The 18,726-nt window shown below is 34.4% G+C and overlaps 2 protein-coding genes and 1 pseudogene across 4 annotated transcripts; all 3 read left to right on the top strand.

The window, feature by feature from the left end:
- Positions 1-239: 239 nt before the first annotated feature.
- LOC132189158 (putative serine/threonine-protein kinase PBL21) lies at positions 240-5,077 on the top strand. 2 transcript variants are annotated; one of them, XM_059603744.2, is made up of 7 exons: positions 240-983; positions 1,141-1,176; positions 1,275-1,453; positions 1,965-2,115; positions 3,102-3,493; positions 3,853-4,195; positions 4,943-5,077. In XM_059603744.2, exons 1-6 carry the CDS (start codon positions 881-883, stop codon positions 4,153-4,155), a joined length of 1,164 nt encoding a protein of 387 aa, XP_059459727.2. In that variant the 5' UTR covers positions 240-880; the 3' UTR covers positions 4,156-4,195; positions 4,943-5,077. The 2 variants fall into 2 exon arrangements, with proteins under 2 accessions (XP_059459727.2, XP_059459726.2); XM_059603743.2 differs by having other exon boundaries at positions 241-983; positions 1,926-2,115.
- A 5,017-nt stretch (positions 5,078-10,094) lies between these two features.
- On the top strand, positions 10,095-13,346 carry LOC132189433 (putative serine/threonine-protein kinase PIX13). Of its 2 annotated transcripts, none has more exons than XM_059604176.2 (6): positions 10,095-10,349; positions 10,495-10,820; positions 11,641-11,776; positions 11,917-12,056; positions 12,333-12,456; positions 12,691-13,346. In XM_059604176.2, the coding sequence occupies exons 1-6, from the start codon at positions 10,277-10,279 to the stop codon at positions 13,152-13,154; spliced, it is 1,263 nt and encodes a 420-aa protein (XP_059460159.2). In that variant the 5' UTR covers positions 10,095-10,276; the 3' UTR covers positions 13,155-13,346. The 2 variants fall into 2 exon arrangements, with proteins under 2 accessions (XP_059460159.2, XP_059460157.2); XM_059604174.2 differs by having other exon boundaries at positions 10,492-10,820.
- A 2,631-nt stretch (positions 13,347-15,977) lies between these two features.
- Positions 15,978-18,726, top strand: LOC132191096 (receptor-like cytoplasmic kinase 176; annotated as a pseudogene).

The following is an 18,726-nucleotide window of genomic DNA, read 5'->3' as shown; positions in this document are numbered from 1 at the left end:
AAAGGCCGAGGCAGTTCAGTTCGGTTGGGATCCGAAGCTGTCAGTGTCAACCCTTGTAATAAACAGCTCACTCTGGAGGTCAAAACCGTAATCTCTGCCGCCCTCACCGGACCCAAACCTTCAAGTGCAGCTTAAATAAGATTAAAAAACAGAAAGAGAGAAAGAAATCAGAGTGAGAAGGACGCAAAGAGAGCGACATACAACAATCAATGCACAAACATAAATGCTAGCAATATTAGTAAATAAACCAAACCATAAAAGTGATGAAACTCAGGCCCACGTTTTCGTAAACCCAAAAAAGAAAAACAAAAATCCAGCTATTATATCATTCTCCCCGCTAACTGTGCCGCTAAGTTTGTCGCTCTCTTTTGTGTCCAAATTTAGCGCAAGAAGCTCTACACACTATGTGCTTTTTTGTTTGCTTTCTACGCGTAATTTTGTTTCGCTTTCTCTCCCTGCTGCCCTTTTTTTCTTTTCCCCTAATTTGACACACCGCCAATGCGAAGCCGGCACTTCTAGAGCTGTTTAGTTCTATATTTTCTTAAAATATATATCCGTTTTTTCGTTTGTTTGTTTATTTTTCTTAATATTTTATTCAGGGCTCGGATTTGTTTTAGCAAAGTTTTTGTCTTTTTTTTTAGTGGGCTTCGTGGTCTCTCCGGCTCGGAGGGAGTTTTTCTGTGTCCAATTAGGGTTAAGGAGTTTTTAATTTAATTTGGATGTTGAATTGTGGGGATTTGAGATGGGTGGATTTTGGGTGACAAATTCATTTCAGGTGGCTCTGTGTTTATCATAGCAATTATTTTATTATTTTCTTTCTGCGTTAGAGAGAGAGAGGCAGAGAGAGAGAGAGAGAGAGAGAGAGGCAGAGAAACAGAGAATGAGTTGCTTTTCTTGCCTTAGTCCTCGACGAAGTGTTGTGCGCAGGATCGATGTCGAGAATGGGAAAAGATCTAGTTCTCGTCATTCTGCCGATTCCTCAGGTACATATTCGTCTGTTTCTACTCCAAAAAAGCGAGATTTTCGTGTCTCTGTCTGATTGGTTTCGTTCAAATTTAAAGTTTCTGTGGTTTTATCATGTATATTTTATTCTACTATCAACAATTTGCTAACTTTTTGTGTTGGGGAATGGATGTTCAGGTAGTAGGAAAGGAAAGAAGGACACCCATGATAATGGTAAGGAATTTTCACACACCCATTTCGGAATTTTGCGTTTTACTTCTTCAAATTGTGAGCAATATGGGAATTGAGTAGTGTGTTTGTTTACACTGCAGATAGTGGGAAAGGGAAGGGGGCAATGAATGATAACAAGGGCAACGACCCGAAATCCAGTGGGGCGCGTAGCTTTACATTTCGTGAACTCGCGGCGGCCACGAGAGGTTTTAAGGAGGTGAATCTTTTAGGGGAAGGGGGTTTTGGCAAGGTTTACAAGGGCCGCCTTGAGACGGGCCAGGCAAGTTGAAAGACATTTACAATTTCTCTGTTTTTATTATTTGGATGTTATAGGATTTGCATTTGCTTGCATTGAAATATATGATTTTAGACAAGGGAGGAATTGTGGGTTTTAATGTGGTTTAGATATCTTAAATAAGATATGAAAAGAAAGGAAATGAATCTAAAATAATTAGGTTCAAGGCGTGGCACTTTACAAATTTGATGTTTGTTTAAAGAAAAGCATCTTACATAAGTAGCTTAAAGATTCTCTCTTTTCCAATTTATCGCTTGTGAAATTGATATGTAGAGTATTGTATTGCTGGTATGTGGATGGCTGAATATATTCGAGTTATTTGGTATTTATTTAATCAAAATGACCTTTTTCATCAAACTAAATTTGTTATCAGCCATCCTGCTTCGGTTTAGAATGTGGGTTTGAGTTGGAATTACCTGCTTATACTTATCAATAATCACCTAGTTTTTATGAGCAGGTTGTTGCGATTAAACAACTTAATCATGATGGCCTCCAGGGGTTTCAGGAATTCATCGTGGAGGTTCTCATGTTGAGCTTGTTACACCATTCTAATCTTGTCACCTTGATTGGGTATTGCACTGATGGAGATCAGAGACTATTGGTTTATGAGTTCATGCCAATGGGCAGCTTGGAAGATCATCTCTTTGGTAGGTATCTTAGATATTCATTGTTTACATTATTCTACTTTCAGTTCTGCACTCCCTGATTAATAGAACTATTGATCTTTAAGACTTCCATTGGATGAAAAGCTCCATTTAGTGCTTCTAAGATAATAATAACAACCTTCAAGCAAAAGGCGAGGGCTTTTTTCTTTCTTTCTTTTTTTTTTTTTTTCGTTTTCTTTTCAATATATTTTTGTTAATAATGTGTAACATAATTCAGTATACTTTATTCCTATTTTAGTCAACACTTGACATCCTTTCTTTTTCTTTTCACCGGAAAATGTCATTCCGGACAATCTTGCATAAGCTTTCTTTAGATTTTCTCCCCATTTCATCAATTGGACTTTGCTTACATTGGAGAGTGGTTAATTTGCAATGAACTCTTTTTTGGAGAAAATTTCTGGAAAATAATGTCAGTGTCAGTGATCAGCTGGCTTCATGTCCCAACAAACTTACGGATTTATCATCTAGGTTATGGGTTTTGTTTCTTATTAAATCAATGTATGGATTGTAAAGTTGCTATTAGACACTGCATTTGCGAAGGTAGACACAGCTTGCAATTGGTTCACTGCTGGAGATATATAATTGCTATATAGGTTGATATGGAGATCTTACATAGGCCTCGTATCTTATTTGTGAAAATGCATGTGACTGGGGTTTCAGCTTTTAAATTGCATGGTTTCACAATTTGTGCAACTTTGAGTAACCTTGTCCAATTTTGGTGACATTGGTTGAAGTATTCGGATTTCAGGCAGTGGCCCTAATTATTCCCCTAACTAAATTGAGTGATACATTTTCAAGAAATTTAGTAGAAGTTAGTTTTATTCTTAGTAGTGTCTGTTCTGATATTTGAGTGTTACTTCCATCGCCGTAGAGGGGAAGAAATTTTTAAGATTACTCTAGACACTGCAGCAAAACCTTGTCTGAGTTACTATGGTTGACTGGACTGATGAGGCAATTTATGTACTCAGGTCTTCAACCTGAGAAAGAGCCACTGAGTTGGAATTCTCGAATAAAGATTGCTGTTGGTGCAGCTCGGGGTCTTGAGTATCTCCACTGCCAAGCAAATCCCCCTGTTATCTACCGCGACTTGAAATCTGCAAATATCTTGCTGGACAATGACTTCAATCCAAAGCTCTCGGATTTTGGGCTTGCTAAATTGGGACCTGTTGGCGACAATACTCATGTTTCGACTAGAGTGATGGGAACATATGGTTACTGTGCCCCGGAGTATGCCATGAGTGGCAAATTGACTCTTAAATCTGATATCTATGGTTTTGGTGTGGTTCTATTGGAGTTGATCACTGGCCGGAGGGCAATAGACTGCAATAAGAGGCAGGGAGAGCAGAACCTCGTTTCTTGGGTGAGTTGAGCTCTCTCTCTCTTTTTTCCCTTGTAGCATGTCAGTCTTTTATTCACCCCTCCCTTTTTAATTCTGATTCTCTTTATAAATTGCTGATATTTCCAAGCACTATTGTGGTTGTATCATCTGATCTTTGGTCTCTCCTTGACCCCGTTTTTACTGCTAGACTCTAGATCATCCAACACATTGGCTGATTGGGAGTCCAATGCTGTTGCTTTATGGTGATAAGTATGCACTTGCTACCTTAGGAGTTCTTTATTACATCATAACATATAAATTTCAACGATATCGCTCTTGGTGACTTTTATTTTCTTAAGTTATAGTTTTGGGTAATGTTTAATTTGTTTTTTCAATTGTAGTCTCGTCCATTTTTGAAGGACAGAAGGAAATTTGTCCAATTAGTGGATCCTTCTTTGCAAGGACGCTTCCCTGTTCGATGTTTGCATCATGCCGTTGCTATTACTGCAATGTGTCTTCAGGAGCAGCCAACTTTCCGTCCTCTTATTAGTGATATTGTTGTAGCCCTCGAGTACTTGGCCTCTCAGAGTTACACCTCCGAAAATAGTCGGGTCCGCGATCCCTCGCCTCAATCACCTTCGCAACAAGGCAGCAATGTCTCTTCTCGGGAATCAGATTATAGAACAAGTACAACTTATGAATAAACGTTCTTGGGCAGAAGCTGCTGAAACGCTTTGATAAACTGTAAGTCACCTACTCTCTTAGTTACTTATCATAAAAAGGCACCTATTCGTTTGGCAATATTTAGTTACAAGACATACCAGTAAGCGGAACTAAAAAAGGTCTATTCTTGCTGTTTGAAAGCCATGAGTAGGAAGCCTGCATGCATGGATTGCATATACTGCAATTACCCCTCCACCCCCACCTCCCCAAAAAGCCAAAAGAAGATATTGATTTTCATTTTTTCATTCAAATTCCAATTATCATGTCATGAGTTATCTTTTTCTTATTTATTTATATGCTATCGTTTTGTTATAATAGTAGAAGACATTTCCGGATCTTATGTAAACCTTTTGCAAAAGTTTTAGAGCCTGGAGCTTAAAAAGTTCTCTTATACATAATAAAAAAAGTACTTCGTTTTATGTATGATTTGGTGTCTCTCTGCTTTGTTCTGGGAGTTACTGTTGTTCTTTAGAGGAATGAGGAAAGCAAAAGTGCTTGAAAATCTATTGAAGAAGGGAACCAGTTTTTTTTTCCATATCCTATTCTTTTTCTTGTTCATCCTTGCATAAGCCTTACAGCTTTGGTAATGAAGAACCAACATAACTTTCCTTCTTTATTTTTATTTTTCATGGATATTTGTATTTGCATAGTGGTATAACTCTGATGTGATTTATGTTTAAATAATTTAAGAATTCCTTCTGTAATTGAAGTAGAGAAGGTGATGGAATCTGCAATCTGATATGCCTCCTTCATGACATGTTCTTGCAGGTATTCTACCTTGTGTCAAACTCACGAAAAAATGTGTTGAAATCCATTTGCCAATGTAATCTATAATCATATACAGAACTGGTGTATCTATATATATATAAATATGCTTCATGTATATACCAAGGTTTTGGAGTTGTAGCTTTTTATATTTATATATTTTTTTTAAAAAAAAAAATTATCGAAATCATTACAAATGGTTAGGTGCTTACAATTGGCTGAGACTAATAAGAGGAAGGGAAAGAGTCCACTGTTGGTGCATCACTTCGTGCCGTTGCAACTTGAATCAAGTTAATCAATCGCGGGGAAGCTTTTGCTTGTATTTGGACCTCGGCATGATCATTACACACACAAGTGTTTTTGTACCTCCTATTGTGCTGCCAAATAATTTCGGGCTAAACAGTAGCCGAAAGTGGTTCACCAGTTTTTTTAAAATGTTTATTTATTTATTTATTATTATTTTTTTTGTATTTTTTTCATTTTGATTTAAAAAAAATTGTAAGGTTATTTTTGGTACAAAGTGGGTATATTGCAATTTTGTAGTTTTGGGGAGACATTACTTCAACCAAAGTTTATGATTGCCTTATAGGTAGAAAGGGTATATATCCTTTCTATCTCTGCAAACTGTCCTGCCTTCCCCTTGAGACAACATTTAAGGTACTCTCTTGTCGGTCAAGAAATCATAGGATGCTTGGATGGCATGTCTGATGTAATCTTCACCACGGCTGTAGTCGGTGTCTAAGAAGTCAGACCAGTTGAAAACGACAAATTCCATTTTAGTGGGCTTTTACCGTAAAATATAATAATAAAATTAGCATACAAAATTCAAGATGTTGTTGGATTTGAGGTTAAGTAATCCTCCAATGTAACAAGTTACCTACCAAACTCCATGGTCTTCCACGACTAATTCTGCAGAAATTAAATACACGCACCTTGTCCATTAAAGAAGACCGTGGACTTGTATTTATCAAAACGACTTCTACGGCTTATTTATTATTCCAAAAAGTTATATGTGATTATTAGGTCTCAAGAACCTTATCAATGGGGGATGGGGCCCCAGCTTTTATTCTTGCTTATACAGGATCTTTAGTTTGATTTCTTTATTGACTCGGGTGAAAAAAAATACTAGATTTTTTTTCACTTATAGTAAAAAAAAAAAAAAAAAAAAAAAAAAAAAAAAACTTAAAATTTCTCTCAATATTATAATTTCGTCACACAAAAAAATCGTCAAATATTTTTTCATAGAGAAACTACATTTATTCTTTCTAACTATTGAGCAATTTGCAATAACCCTCTCAGAACTTTAAATTTGTTCAATGTTTTCCTAAACTATCATTGTAGTTGCAATATTCCACGTTTTTTCAAAAGAAAATTGATAAAATTACCCATGAACAAAAATTTCAGAAAAAGGGCAAAATTCAGGAAATTTTTTTATCAATGGCAATTTTGTCATTTTTGCAAAAAAAAATTGAAACTCATTTGTTTTGAGTTTTTATAATTTGTTTCAGAATGCAGGGTGTTAATTAATTAATATTTTTGTTTCTTATTACTTTAATCTAATCTCGTCCATTTCAATGCCTGCTGGCTGCTCCCCTGGTGATTGCAGTGACTGGCATGGGTTTGTTTAGATGGGAATTAAAAATATATTTGGCCGGCAAAGTGCAGTGAAATCTGATTGGGATATTGACTCTTGGTTGATACCTTAATTACAAATCAATAATTTAGGAAGCAATAATTGACTGCCATCTAGCTAGGAGCTCGTGTACTCTTTTGTACCTTCATCTCCCCCCTATCATCACCACATTTACTGGTTTAAGAGGCATGACAACCTTGGTCTATTAAATATATTTGAAGGCCTCATTGATGTTCTGTGAGAAGGTTTGGGACCTATCTTTAGGTTTGGTTCGGAACCAGTTTAGCTTCGGAACCGAATATATTAAGAGTGGAACACGTGTTTACAGAGGAAAAAATATCTCAATGCAATTGAAACTAAATTTAAATTGACTCGTGTCTTATGAATTTGGGATTTTAATAACTTCTTATTTGGTTGCAAATGTGAAAGATCCGTTATAAAGCTCATATGCTCAAGTGGTAGGTGGATTGCTCGAATTACAATATCCTTCAAATTTTATTCCTCCGCCCCCATTTATAAGCTTTAAAAGATTTAATAGTAGTCTAACTTGACCGTAACCATGAAGTATCTATTAAGACTTGGATTAGTTGACAATAAAAACACTAAAAAAAATTAAGATTAAGCAAAGAAAATCTAAAAATTACGTTTAAAAAAAAAAATTGTCCACATATTTGGTCCTGTATCTGACCTCTCATTTAATACTTGATTTGACTTAGGGGAAAAAAAAAACAATTGGGAAAGAAATACACTAAAATAGTCGGACATGTTCCCTGGATATTGACACGTTGAGTTCAGACTTGGCGTCACTCAAGCTGGCACTTGGTCCTCTTCATACGCTTCCTCGTTTGAAAAAATCGGCTTATTTGGTTTGAATAGGCCTTGGTCCGTTTTACAAGCCTTTTTGCCTTTTTCTATACTCACAGAAGTCAATTTTTTTTTTTTTTAATTATTATTATTCATATTAGTAAATAGCTTTCTCTATTTTTCACTCCAAAAAATTTGAAATTTCTTTCACGTTTATCGGTTTATGTCACCAACCAATTCTTTCTCCTTACCTCTATGAAATGGGAATTGAAGGCTACATATGCAAAGTTTATTTGTTTCTTAGCAGGGAAGTCACGTTCATGTGCTTCTCATAAATGTTTAACCTTATAAAAAAAAAATCTAAATTTAGTAATATGATTAATACTTTAATACTCATTTTTTATGTATGGGTTCAAACTCGATCTATTTCAACAAATCTTCCTAATATGTGAAATATTTAATTGAAATGAAAAAAAAAATGTGAATTTGATAATTTAAATAAATACTTAAGAGTAATATTATATATCACATTTTTATCTCATAATTCTGGCGTGACAGTCCCAACTAATCATTTAATTTATTTTTTATTTTTTTACAATAACTGATCCAAATTTGGTTGGAACTACCACGTTAATATTGTGGGATAAAAATGTAATTTATAGCATTGCTCATACTTTAACACTTTCTCTCAGGTGTATGATTAAAACACATGAAATATTTCTCTGAAATGAAATGCAATGTAAAGTCAATCAATCAAGATTTAAACTTAAGACATTTGTTCGGATACTTGTGCCAAAAATGAATTTAATTAATACGTTAACACCGTTGTTAAATCTATTCTTCACGGGATATGCTAAAATCTAATAAAATGAGTATAGATTACAGTATTAATCTATATATAATATAGGCATTGATTATATACTAGAGACAGAAAAACGAAGGGCAAAATACGTAGCTGTAAGAAGGTTCTTGAACGGGATTACAGCTATTCTATTTTACTTTATAAAAGTCATTGTCAAAACCCCAATGCATAAAAGTCTATGGAGAAGATTTGCATTAGTTCATGGACCAATAAGTCGTTTGTTCACACGAAGTCAAAACGACTTCAAGTTTCAATTTTCATTCTTAATTGTGAAATGTAAAACATAAACATCAATAACCATGGAAAAAATGAAAATCTTTAGGCCTTGTTTGGATGGGCCAAATTTTATTTTTATTTTGAATTTTTTAAGAAACCGACGCAGATGTATTGTTTGGTCAAATTTTGAGTTTGTGAATTTGTGCCAAATCTGTTTATAAAATCAAAAAATATGAATTTGAAAACAAAACTAAAAACATGCCAAGCCAAGCAAGGCCTTAGATTCTCAATTGAATGAACACAAGTGTCTTCAAGATGCGAATTTTTTTTTTTTTAAAAAAAATAATAATAAAGCAATTTGGATCTAATTTCAGTTAGGCTTAGACTTGTTGCGATTGAAACACGTATCTCTTGTATTATGTTATAACATGTATATTTCAATTTCAACGACCGAGCCAAACCCGTTATTATTTAATACAAAACAATGTTTTGATATATAGTATATATAAAATGCAGTGCTAGGAAAGGGGGATATATTGACTTTTTATTTTGCCACGCACGTGAAAAGAAGTGTGCTAATGTTTCTTTTGATTTAGGCACTCTTCTCGGCAACAACATTTGACTGGAAGAATATTTTCTATTTCCAAGTCTAAGGTACGGTGTTTCATGTCTGCACGCCACTATACATACTGCATACATCATTGCTTACCGTACGTGTTTATCATATCATGTACGTGGAACCTCACAAGTGAAAGTAAATGGAATTAATATCAAGAAGTTCAATACTTAGGCAGTGAAAAAGATCCTATACCGTATGAAAAAGATTGGTAAAATATAGTGGGAACCTTTCAAATTTAGATTTGTTTTGTTAATTTATTCGCTAAAGTTTTGTTTGGTTGTCACTCGTCAAGGGTTTGGCTTACTCCAATTCTAGTTAAGATTGAGACACGTATCCTATATTATAATTTCAACATGTTTAATCTTAACTAAAACTAAATCCAAACCAAATCCGCCCGTCAGTATAATTTTTTAGTCCAAATCTGTCAACCTTTTGTGAAATGTCATAAGATGACAGTGTTTTAATTTTATTTTATTTTTTTCATATCATTTTCACTATATATAAAGGAAACCATGTTATGACATATAACAATAACAGATTAATAAATATATGAACAAAGTGAATGTACTGACAATCAATCAGAACTTTAAGAACTAAATTGATAATAACCTTAAACTGATCAAAGGAGATTGTTAAAGTATTAAATTTGTTATTTTTTATCATCTTAAATTTTTAAGATAAATGATAATTTACCGATGATATTAATAGTAGAAAGACTTGTATTCCGGCCTAGACTCCATCCGATATAGAGGTCGTGTGTTCAGATCATGGGCCAACCAACGGGCCCATCTGATGGACAACTATTCATGAAGCGATTGGTCCAAGTGACGCTGAGCTTGACTTCTTCGTGTTTATCTTAAATTACAATCCCCACTTTAATTTCTCTCAACAAACCAGGGCTCTTCCACATTCGACATTTCTCACGTTTTCTCTCTCTTAATAATTTAGCACAACTTAGGGGTAAGAAAGACTATAAACCAATTAAGCTGAGAATAAAATTCATAAGCGATAGAAACAAGATTACAAGAGAGAGAGAGAGAGAGAGAATGGAAAGGTCCAAGTCTGATATATGCTAGTTTTCTCTTGCTTGTTATTTCCTTGCTCTTTCTTCTCTCTTTCGTGGAACTTGGAGACCAAGCAAAATCATATAAATATATCTGATCCAAAGTAAAGTAGAAGCACAAGCAAAAGAGTGAGGTCCTTATGGGGAACTGTTTTGGAACTCAGGTTAATCATCACCATAGCCCAGGCTCCAGTACCAAAACTACAACCCCAGGTACTTTTTTCTCCACTTTCTATTGGATATATATATATATTGTTTGACGACAAAGACAATAACAGTAAACTCAGAGATTGTTTTTGTGTTTTTCTTTATCTAATCTTCTCGATCTCTCTTTTTTCCCTTCATGTGAATAAAGCAGAAACATCAAGAAACAATAGCAAACAAACAGAAGGGCCGCTGAGAAGCAAAAACAATGCTGACCAAAAGGGCAGCGTTGAGGAAAGGCCTCAGCCTCAGGCCGGGAAGGTGATAACACCAAACTTGAAGCTATTCAAACTGGCGGAGCTGAAGAGCGCAACACGAAATTTCAGGCCCGATACGGTGCTCGGCGAGGGAGGGTTTGGAAGGGTTTTCAAGGGTTGGGTGGACGAGACAACATATGCACCGTCGAAGGTCGGCGCCGGAGTAGCCGTTGCTGTGAAGAAATCGAACCCGGATAGCCCACAAGGGTTGGAAGAATGGCTGGTACGTTTGTTTCTGTTCATGGGTGCATTCAACGTCGTCAACATTGACTATGAAATTGTCTTGGTCCTCTATCTATAGTATATTTGAAGTTGAGAAATTATTCCTTTTAACTTATTATTTCTTGGTACGAAAAAGTCATTCCAACATATTATTGGAAGACCCACTGGGGGCCTGGGGCAATGTTTTTTCTAGTTGACCAAATCATCATGATCACATTGAATATCAACTGGGATTTTTTTAGATTTTTCTCTAGTGCAAAAGTAACTAGAAATGTACGTGTGGTTTTAAGAATTTTAAGATTTGCTTTTGCTGGCAATGGTGAGAGGCTATAGAAATTAGAAATTTTTTGGTTTTAGATGAGATTTATTTAACAAACATTATTCCAATAAAAAGAAAACAATTAATACGTCTATGCCCATTTTTTCACTTTTGAATATTCCTTGTGTATATTTGTGGGATCAGCATAAATATATTATTTTTTGCTTCTCACTTGCAAATTTACATGTGGGTTCACATGTACGCTTGAATGAATAAGCAAGGAAGATTGACAAACAATCAAGATTAATAATAATTAATATACGTTTATGAGATCAACAGAGGATTTGTATCACAAGAAACAAAATATAATTAAATACAAGTAAAGATAGAAGTGAATTAATCTGTTTAAATTATGTGGGGGCTCACATGCACACTTCAATGCAAAAGCAAAGATTAACAAATGATGGAGATTAGTGATAATTAACAGATTTATGAGAAAAAGATAGAAGTGAATTCATTTGTTGATATTGCTGAATTTGAGTACATGTATTTGTGGGTACAGGCAGAAGTGAAATTCTTGGGGAAGTTCTCTCATCCCAACTTGGTTAAGCTTCTAGGCTACTGTTGGGAAGATAAAGAATACCTTCTTGTATACGAATACATGCAGAAGGGAAGCTTGGAGAACCACCTTTTTAGAAGTAAGAAGCATATATATCTACAACTTTATAAAATAAAATTAAAAGGTTTTCCATGCAAATTACTCTTCTTATCTTTGTTTTTGGAAAAATGCAGAAGATTAAATTGTGTCATTTGCTAAACTTTATGCTGAATTAATCAGAAGGATCTCCGGAACCACTTCCATGGAATACAAGGCTTAAAATAGCAATAGGAGCGGCTCGAGGCCTCTCTTTCTTACACACATCAGAAAAGTCTGTGATCTACCGTGATTTCAAGCCGGCCAATATATTGTTGGATGGGGTAAAGTTCTTTGTGACTTGAGCCACTTGAACATATTAATTAGGATGTTGATTTCTAGCAATTTGCCATTTGAATTACTAGCCGTTCAAACACCTACCAAAACAAGAGGTGGATTGCTTGATACCTGTCTGGGTAAATGGGCCCACAAATTCTCTTTCACATTTACTAACAATCTAAATTCCAAACTCTAAAATTGCTAAGGAACTCCATGTTAGGTTTTTAACACCATCACATACTAAATATTGCTTTGCATGTGTCTTCTATTTCTTTTTCCAGAATTACAATGCAAAGCTTTCAGATTTTGGACTCGCAAAGTTGGGCCCCATAAATGGAAACTCGCACGTGACAACTCGTGTAATGGGCACTTACGGGTATGCAGCTCCCGAATATGTTGAAACAGGTAAATATCAAATTTCAATTACTCAATTTTTCAATAACACATAAAGATTTAACCTTCTTTAATAGTTAATTTTGGGAATCGAATCAAAAATCTATTTTGTGTAACCCTTAATGAATCGGATCGAATCAAGATCCACTCCCTTCTATTTGAAATTGAGATAATTTATTTCATGATCTAAATTAAATTTTACGAATCTAACTATATATATGTTCCAATAAATAACCTGATCCACAGGTCATTTGTACGTAAAAAGTGATGTCTATGGTTTCGGGGTCGTCTTGCTGGAAATGATAACGGGCTTACGGGCCCACGACCCCAATAGGACCAGTGACAGTCAGAACCTGGTCCTATATGCCAAGCCATCTCTGTCTAACAAAAAGAAACTGAAGAAAATAATGGACTCGAGACTTGGTGAACTATACCCACTAGAAGGCGCATGCCAAGCAGCTCAGCTAATACTAAGATGTCTGGAATCCGACCCAAAAAATCGTCCATCAATGGAAAATGTTTTGGAGGAATTAGAAAACATCAATGCCATCGCGATGACAACAAAGGAGACAAAAGCCAGTGCAAAGCAGGGCTCCAATGTACGCCAAGAGGAGCAGACCAAGCATCAGCATCGGTATAACCATCGCCGGCCTCCAACTCCCAAGAAGAATGGTTTTTCCGGCGCCGGAGCTAGAGCTTATCATCACTAGTTCCGGCTAGATCTTAATAAATAATTGTAGTTATGTTTTTTGTCTTGGTATGCATGCAGCTTCATATTTGTAAGGCTTGTAACATGTCCAACGTACCTGTGTTTAAGAGAGGCTTGGTCTCATGACAAAGGCACCGGTTTTTTTTGTGTAGAAAAATAAACTACAAGATAAAGAAAATATTTAATTATAAATTACTCTGTCCATTTCAAAAAAAAAAAAAAAAAAAAAAAAAGAATCATTAAATTTGTCACAAACTCTTGCGGTATTTTTTTTTCACAAGAGCTTAATAACAGTCCAGGAAAAACGTTGGCTAATATATACACATACTACACTATCATTATAAAATGATTAGTCAAGTTGCAATTGGAGTTCCTTAAATTCTCTTATGAAGCCCAATTTTACCTAATAAAAAACTAATGTATGGCGTAACACTCATTAATTGCTTATAATTCATTTACTTTATATGAACTATTTATCTTTTATAATGTAGAACTAGGGCGTTACACATTTGCCCAATGGTTATGGTCCGAGCAAAGAATATAGAGAAATGATTAAATTCATTTTTTTGCAAATCTCCTGTCTATCTCCTGACAAGATATGGGATTTATATGTCACTATGTAAGTTCTACAAATTGAATGATGAATTAAAAAAGAAAAAAAAAAGGAAAAAGATATATAAGAAATAAAGATATGTAAGAGATGACATCAAAGTCCAAACACATCTCAATAATATATAGATGAAGATGTGCATCCAAATGAGGTAAGTGTCTGGTCTGGAAACAAACTTCGGGCCGAAACCCAAGAAGAGTTTTTCCTTTTGTAGCCTCCTTAAAAGCTGCACAATGGGCCCATCTGGACACGGCAAATGGCCCACCGCAAATTATCAGCCTAGTTCTTGCTGCCTTCCTCGATTTACGTTTAAAATGGATAGAAAATAATGGTAATAGTAAATACATGTTGAATATTTTTATTTTTATGAGTAATACATGTTGAATATTTAATTCTTATAAATTTTGAAACATAAAATATCACACCATTTAAAATCGGTCACCATGGATTATTACTATTTCTCTAAATTGGGCTGAAGTCAACTTATAAGACTTTCATGTTCGAGACTGTGCGTCTCGAAATAAGATTTTCTATAATTTTAAATTGTGGATTTTCAAATTACAGAATTTATACAATTTTTAAGCATTAAGCATCTTGAAAAATATTGCCTATTAAAATAGTGGTATGTTATCTAAATATCTAGGCAATGTGAAAGAGTTTTCCTCTTAAAATACTTTTTGTTCACTTTTGCAAAGATGCCTTTTCTTTTTTTCGTTTTTCTTTCTTTTTTTTGAAAAAAAAAACTAAAAAACAATTTTTGACTCAAAACGTTTTTACAACATAAAAAATAAGAATCAATCATGTCAATTTCACTTATCTTTTTTATAAGAAAAAAATCAGTCCATTTTTTTTTCTAATTGACCCTACCCTGTTAATTGTTATAGATATCTTCCCTGTAGAGACATGATTGGCTTACGGCTTTGAGCTGCACATTTCATAATTGCGAAGGGGCAGGCACCTTAAAAACGGATCATTTCCATTTCATTTGAAATAAAGAGTATTCATTTAGTGCATTTAGGAAGACAAACTTGTCCAAAACTTTTACCCCCAAAAGTTAAAAGATAATATTATCCTCCTAATTAAATGCACTAAATAGATACTCTCAATTTCAAATAAAATTGAGAGGATCCTTTTCCGAGAGCCTTGCCCCATTACTCTGCCAACCGCTAATATGATTTTTTAGTCCCAAATCAGTAAACTTTTTGTTAAATGTTGTAAAACACAACTGTTTTAATTTTTTTTCATATCATTTTCAATAAAATAAAAATAATTTTTTTTAAAAAAAAAACATTTTATGACATATAACAAATTAACAATAACAGATTAATAAATATATGAACGGAATGAATGTATTGACAATCAATCAAAACTTTAAGAACTAAATAGGCTAAATTTAAATTTTATTGAGTAAATTGATATAAACTTAAACTTACGAGATTGTTAATTAATAAATATTAAAATAATTATTTTTATTATTTTAAGAATAACCAAAATAATTAAGAATTTGTTAAAGCTACAGCTTCTAAACAAATTTGCATAATTTATATTAATACAAAAATTAATGTGGTTCTCTCTTACTTAGGAGCGAGGCCCACTAAGAGATATTTTCTCCCCCGACAAAATGTATTTTAGACTTGTCCAAGATTCTATATAAAATAAAAATACGTGCCCAAATACATTAACAAACATGGCCTCGATCTCTATTGGGTCATAAACCTGTCCATTTCACTTAAAAAAAAAAATTATTTCCATTTTAAAGCAAATGAAAAAAAGTTTTTCATAATTGCGAAAGGGCGAGGGCATAGCCCTCTGCCAACAGCCAATATAATCTTTTAGTCCAAATCAGTAAACTTTTTGTAAATGTGATGAGACGACACTGTTTTAATTATTATTTTCAATAAAAAATAAAAACCATTTTATGACATATAACAAATTAACAATAAGAGATATATGAATAAATATATGAAGGGAATTGAATGAATGTATTGACAATCAATGAACCAACCGAATTTAAGGGTCCTTTGTTTTGATTGGCGAACCAATGGACACATCTGCTTGAAAACTCTTACGTACGTGTAGTGACGCTGCACTTGGCCTCTCGGTGTTTCCCTTAAATTACAATCCAATTTAATTTCTCTCACCAAACCGGAGTTGTTCCACATTTGACAATATCTCTTGTGTTTTCACTCTCTCAATAATTTAGCACATAAATATATGGGGAACTGTTTTGGAGCTCTGGTAAATCATCACCATAGCCCAGGTACGTTGCTTCCATTTTCTATTGGATTCTTTGTTTTCTCTTTTGGATTGCCAAGAAAAACTAAGGCAAAGATAATAACAGCAGTCTCGGGTGGTTTTGGTGTTTTTCTTTCTCTAATCTTCTCTCTCTTTTTTCATCTCAACTTTCTCGTACAAGTTACAATGGTATGAGTCTATGTTCTGCAGGTTAATTAACGTTAATTGTCTAAGAATTCATAAAATAAATATATTTAAAGTAACATGTGAAACAACACTTGTATAGTTTCCCTTCATGTCAAAGCAGAAGAAACATCAAGAAACAACAACAAACAAACAGAAGGGACGCCATTGCCAAGAAGCAACAGCAATGATGCAGCCCAAAACGGCAACGTTGAGGAAAGGTCTCAGGCGGCCGGGAAGGTGATAACACCAAAGTTGAAACTATTCAAATCGGCAGAGCTAAAGAGTGCAACACAAAATTTTAGAGCAGATACAGTACTCGAAGACAGAGAGTTTGGAAGGGTTTTCAAGGGTTGGGTGGACGAGACCACATATGCACCGTCCGAGGTCGGCGTCGGAATAGCTGTTGCTGTGAAGAGATTAGAGTACCCATATGACAATATTGTTAACCCCCAGTGATTGCAAGAATATGCGGTATATATATATATATATATATATATATATATATGCTTGTTTCTTTTTCTTTTTGTCACTTTGAATATTCCATGTGTTTATTTGTGGGATCAGCATATAATAATGTAATGCTTGAATTTGGAAAGGTAATTATATATTTTTTGCTTCTCGCTTGCAAATTTACATGTGGTCTCACACTTGAATCAATAAGCAAGGAAGATTGACAAACAATCAAGATTAATCATAATCAATACATTTATGAGATTAATAGAGGATTTGTGTCACAACAAACAAAATAAATACAAGTTCAGATAGAAGTGATGATTTGGAGAAAGTCTACGTAGTCGTGTTTTTGTCTCATACAACTTACTCGTTTAAAAAATCAGTCAAATAGTTTATCTTTACTAAAGTTGTACGGAGGAAGTACAGGAGAAGAGAAGAAGAACTAGCAGTTCTCAATGAATTAATATGTTTGCATGCATGTGGCTCACTGCTCACACACTTAAAGATTAACATATGAGGGAGATTAGTAATAATTAACACATTTATGAGGGGAAGATAGAAGTGATCAATTAGTTTATATTGCTAAATTTGAGTACATCTATTTGTGGGTACAGGCAGATCAAGCGAAGTTATTTCATCCCAACTTGGTTAAGCTCCTAGGCTACTGTTGCGAAGATCAAGAACGCCTTCTTGTATACGAACACATGCAGAAGGGAAGCTTGGAGAACTACCTTTTTAGAAGTAAGAAGCATATATATATACAACTTTATAAAATAAAATTAAAAAGTTTTCCATGCAAACTTCTTTTCTTATCTTTGTTTTTGGAAAAATGCTGAAGATTAAATTGTGCCATTTGTTAAACTCTATGCTGAATTAATCAGAAAGATCTCCAAAACCACTTCTATGGAATACGAGGCTGAAAATAGCAATAGGAGCGGCTCGAGGCCTTTCTTTCTTACACACATCAGAAAAGCCTATGATCTACTGTGATTTCAAGCCAGCCAATATATTGTTGGATGTGGTAAATTTCTCTGTGACTTAAGCCACTTTAACATATTAATTAGGATGTTGATCTCTAGCAATTTGCTATTCGAATTACTAGTAGTTCATACAGTAAATATATGAGAATTCTTATTGGATACACCTACCGAAGCAAGAGGCAGATTGCTTGATAAGTGTTTGGGTAAATGGGCCCACAAATCCTCTTTCATATTTATTATCTGTATTATTAACCATCCAAATTTCAAACGCTAAAATTGCTAAGGAACTCCATGTTAGGTTTGTAACATCATCACATACTAAATATATATTGCTTTGCATGTGTCTTCAATTTCTTTTTCCAGGACTACAATGCAAAGCTTTCAGATTTTGGACTAACAAATTATATGTTGAGCCCCACAAATGCAAATGAAAAGTCGCACATGCCAAATCTTGTAATCGGCACTTATTGCTATGCTGCTCCTGAATATGTTGAAACAGGTAAATATCAAATTTCAATTACAAAATTTTTCAATAACACATAATGATAAAGATTTAACGTTCTTCAATAGTTAATTTTAGGAATCGAATCAGAAATCTATTTTGTGTAACCCTTAATCAATTGGATCGGATCAAGATCCACTCTCTTCTATTTGAAATTGAGAGAATTCATTTCACGATAGCTAAATTAAATTTCAAAGATCTAACGATATATATGTTCCAATAAATACCCAAATCCACAGGTCATATGTACGTAAAAAGTGATGTCTACAGTTTTTGAGTCGTCTTGCTGAAAATGATAACGGGCTTACGGGCCGACGACTGCAATAGGACCAGTGATAGTCGGAACCTGGTCCTATATGCCAAACCATCTCTGTCTAACAAAAAGAAACTGAAGAAAATAATGGACTCAAGACTAGGTGAACTATACCCACTAAAAGATGCATGCCAAGCAGCTCAGCTAATGCTAAGATGTCTGGAATCCGACCCGAAAAATCGTCCATCAATGGAACAAGTTTTGGAAGAATTAGAAAACATCAATGCCATCAAGATGACAACAGAGATGAGACAAAAGCAAGTGACAAGCGGCTTCTGGTGGTGCAATTTTTGA

This window comes from Corylus avellana, chromosome 9 (genome assembly GCF_965113065.1).
Source record: "Corylus avellana chromosome 9, dhCorAvel1.hap1.2, whole genome shotgun sequence".
Classification (NCBI taxonomy): Eukaryota; Viridiplantae; Streptophyta; class Magnoliopsida; order Fagales; family Betulaceae; genus Corylus; species Corylus avellana.
Note: the sequence above shows the minus strand (reverse complement) of the source record. Positions and strands in the feature narration are given on the sequence as shown.

Bases quoted from the DNA above. Each gene is read 5' to 3' on its own strand.
- LOC132189158 (XM_059603743.2), top strand. From the start codon at position 881: ATGAGTTGCTTTTCTTGCCTTAGTCCTCGACGAAGTGTTGTGCGCAGG. The intron at 1,454-1,925 runs GCAAGTTGAAAG...TTTTATGAGCAG, and splicing joins GCCGCCTTGAGACGGGCCAG to GTTGTTGCGATTAAACAACT. The intron at 3,494-3,852 runs GTGAGTTGAGCT...TTTCAATTGTAG, and splicing joins AGCAGAACCTCGTTTCTTGG to TCTCGTCCATTTTTGAAGGA.
- LOC132189433 (XM_059604174.2), top strand. From the start codon at position 10,277: ATGGGGAACTGTTTTGGAACTCAGGTTAATCATCACCATAGCCCAGGC. The intron at 10,350-10,491 runs GTACTTTTTTCT...ATGTGAATAAAG, and splicing joins TACCAAAACTACAACCCCAG to CAGAAACATCAAGAAACAAT. The intron at 12,057-12,332 runs GTAAAGTTCTTT...TTCTTTTTCCAG, and splicing joins CCAATATATTGTTGGATGGG to AATTACAATGCAAAGCTTTC.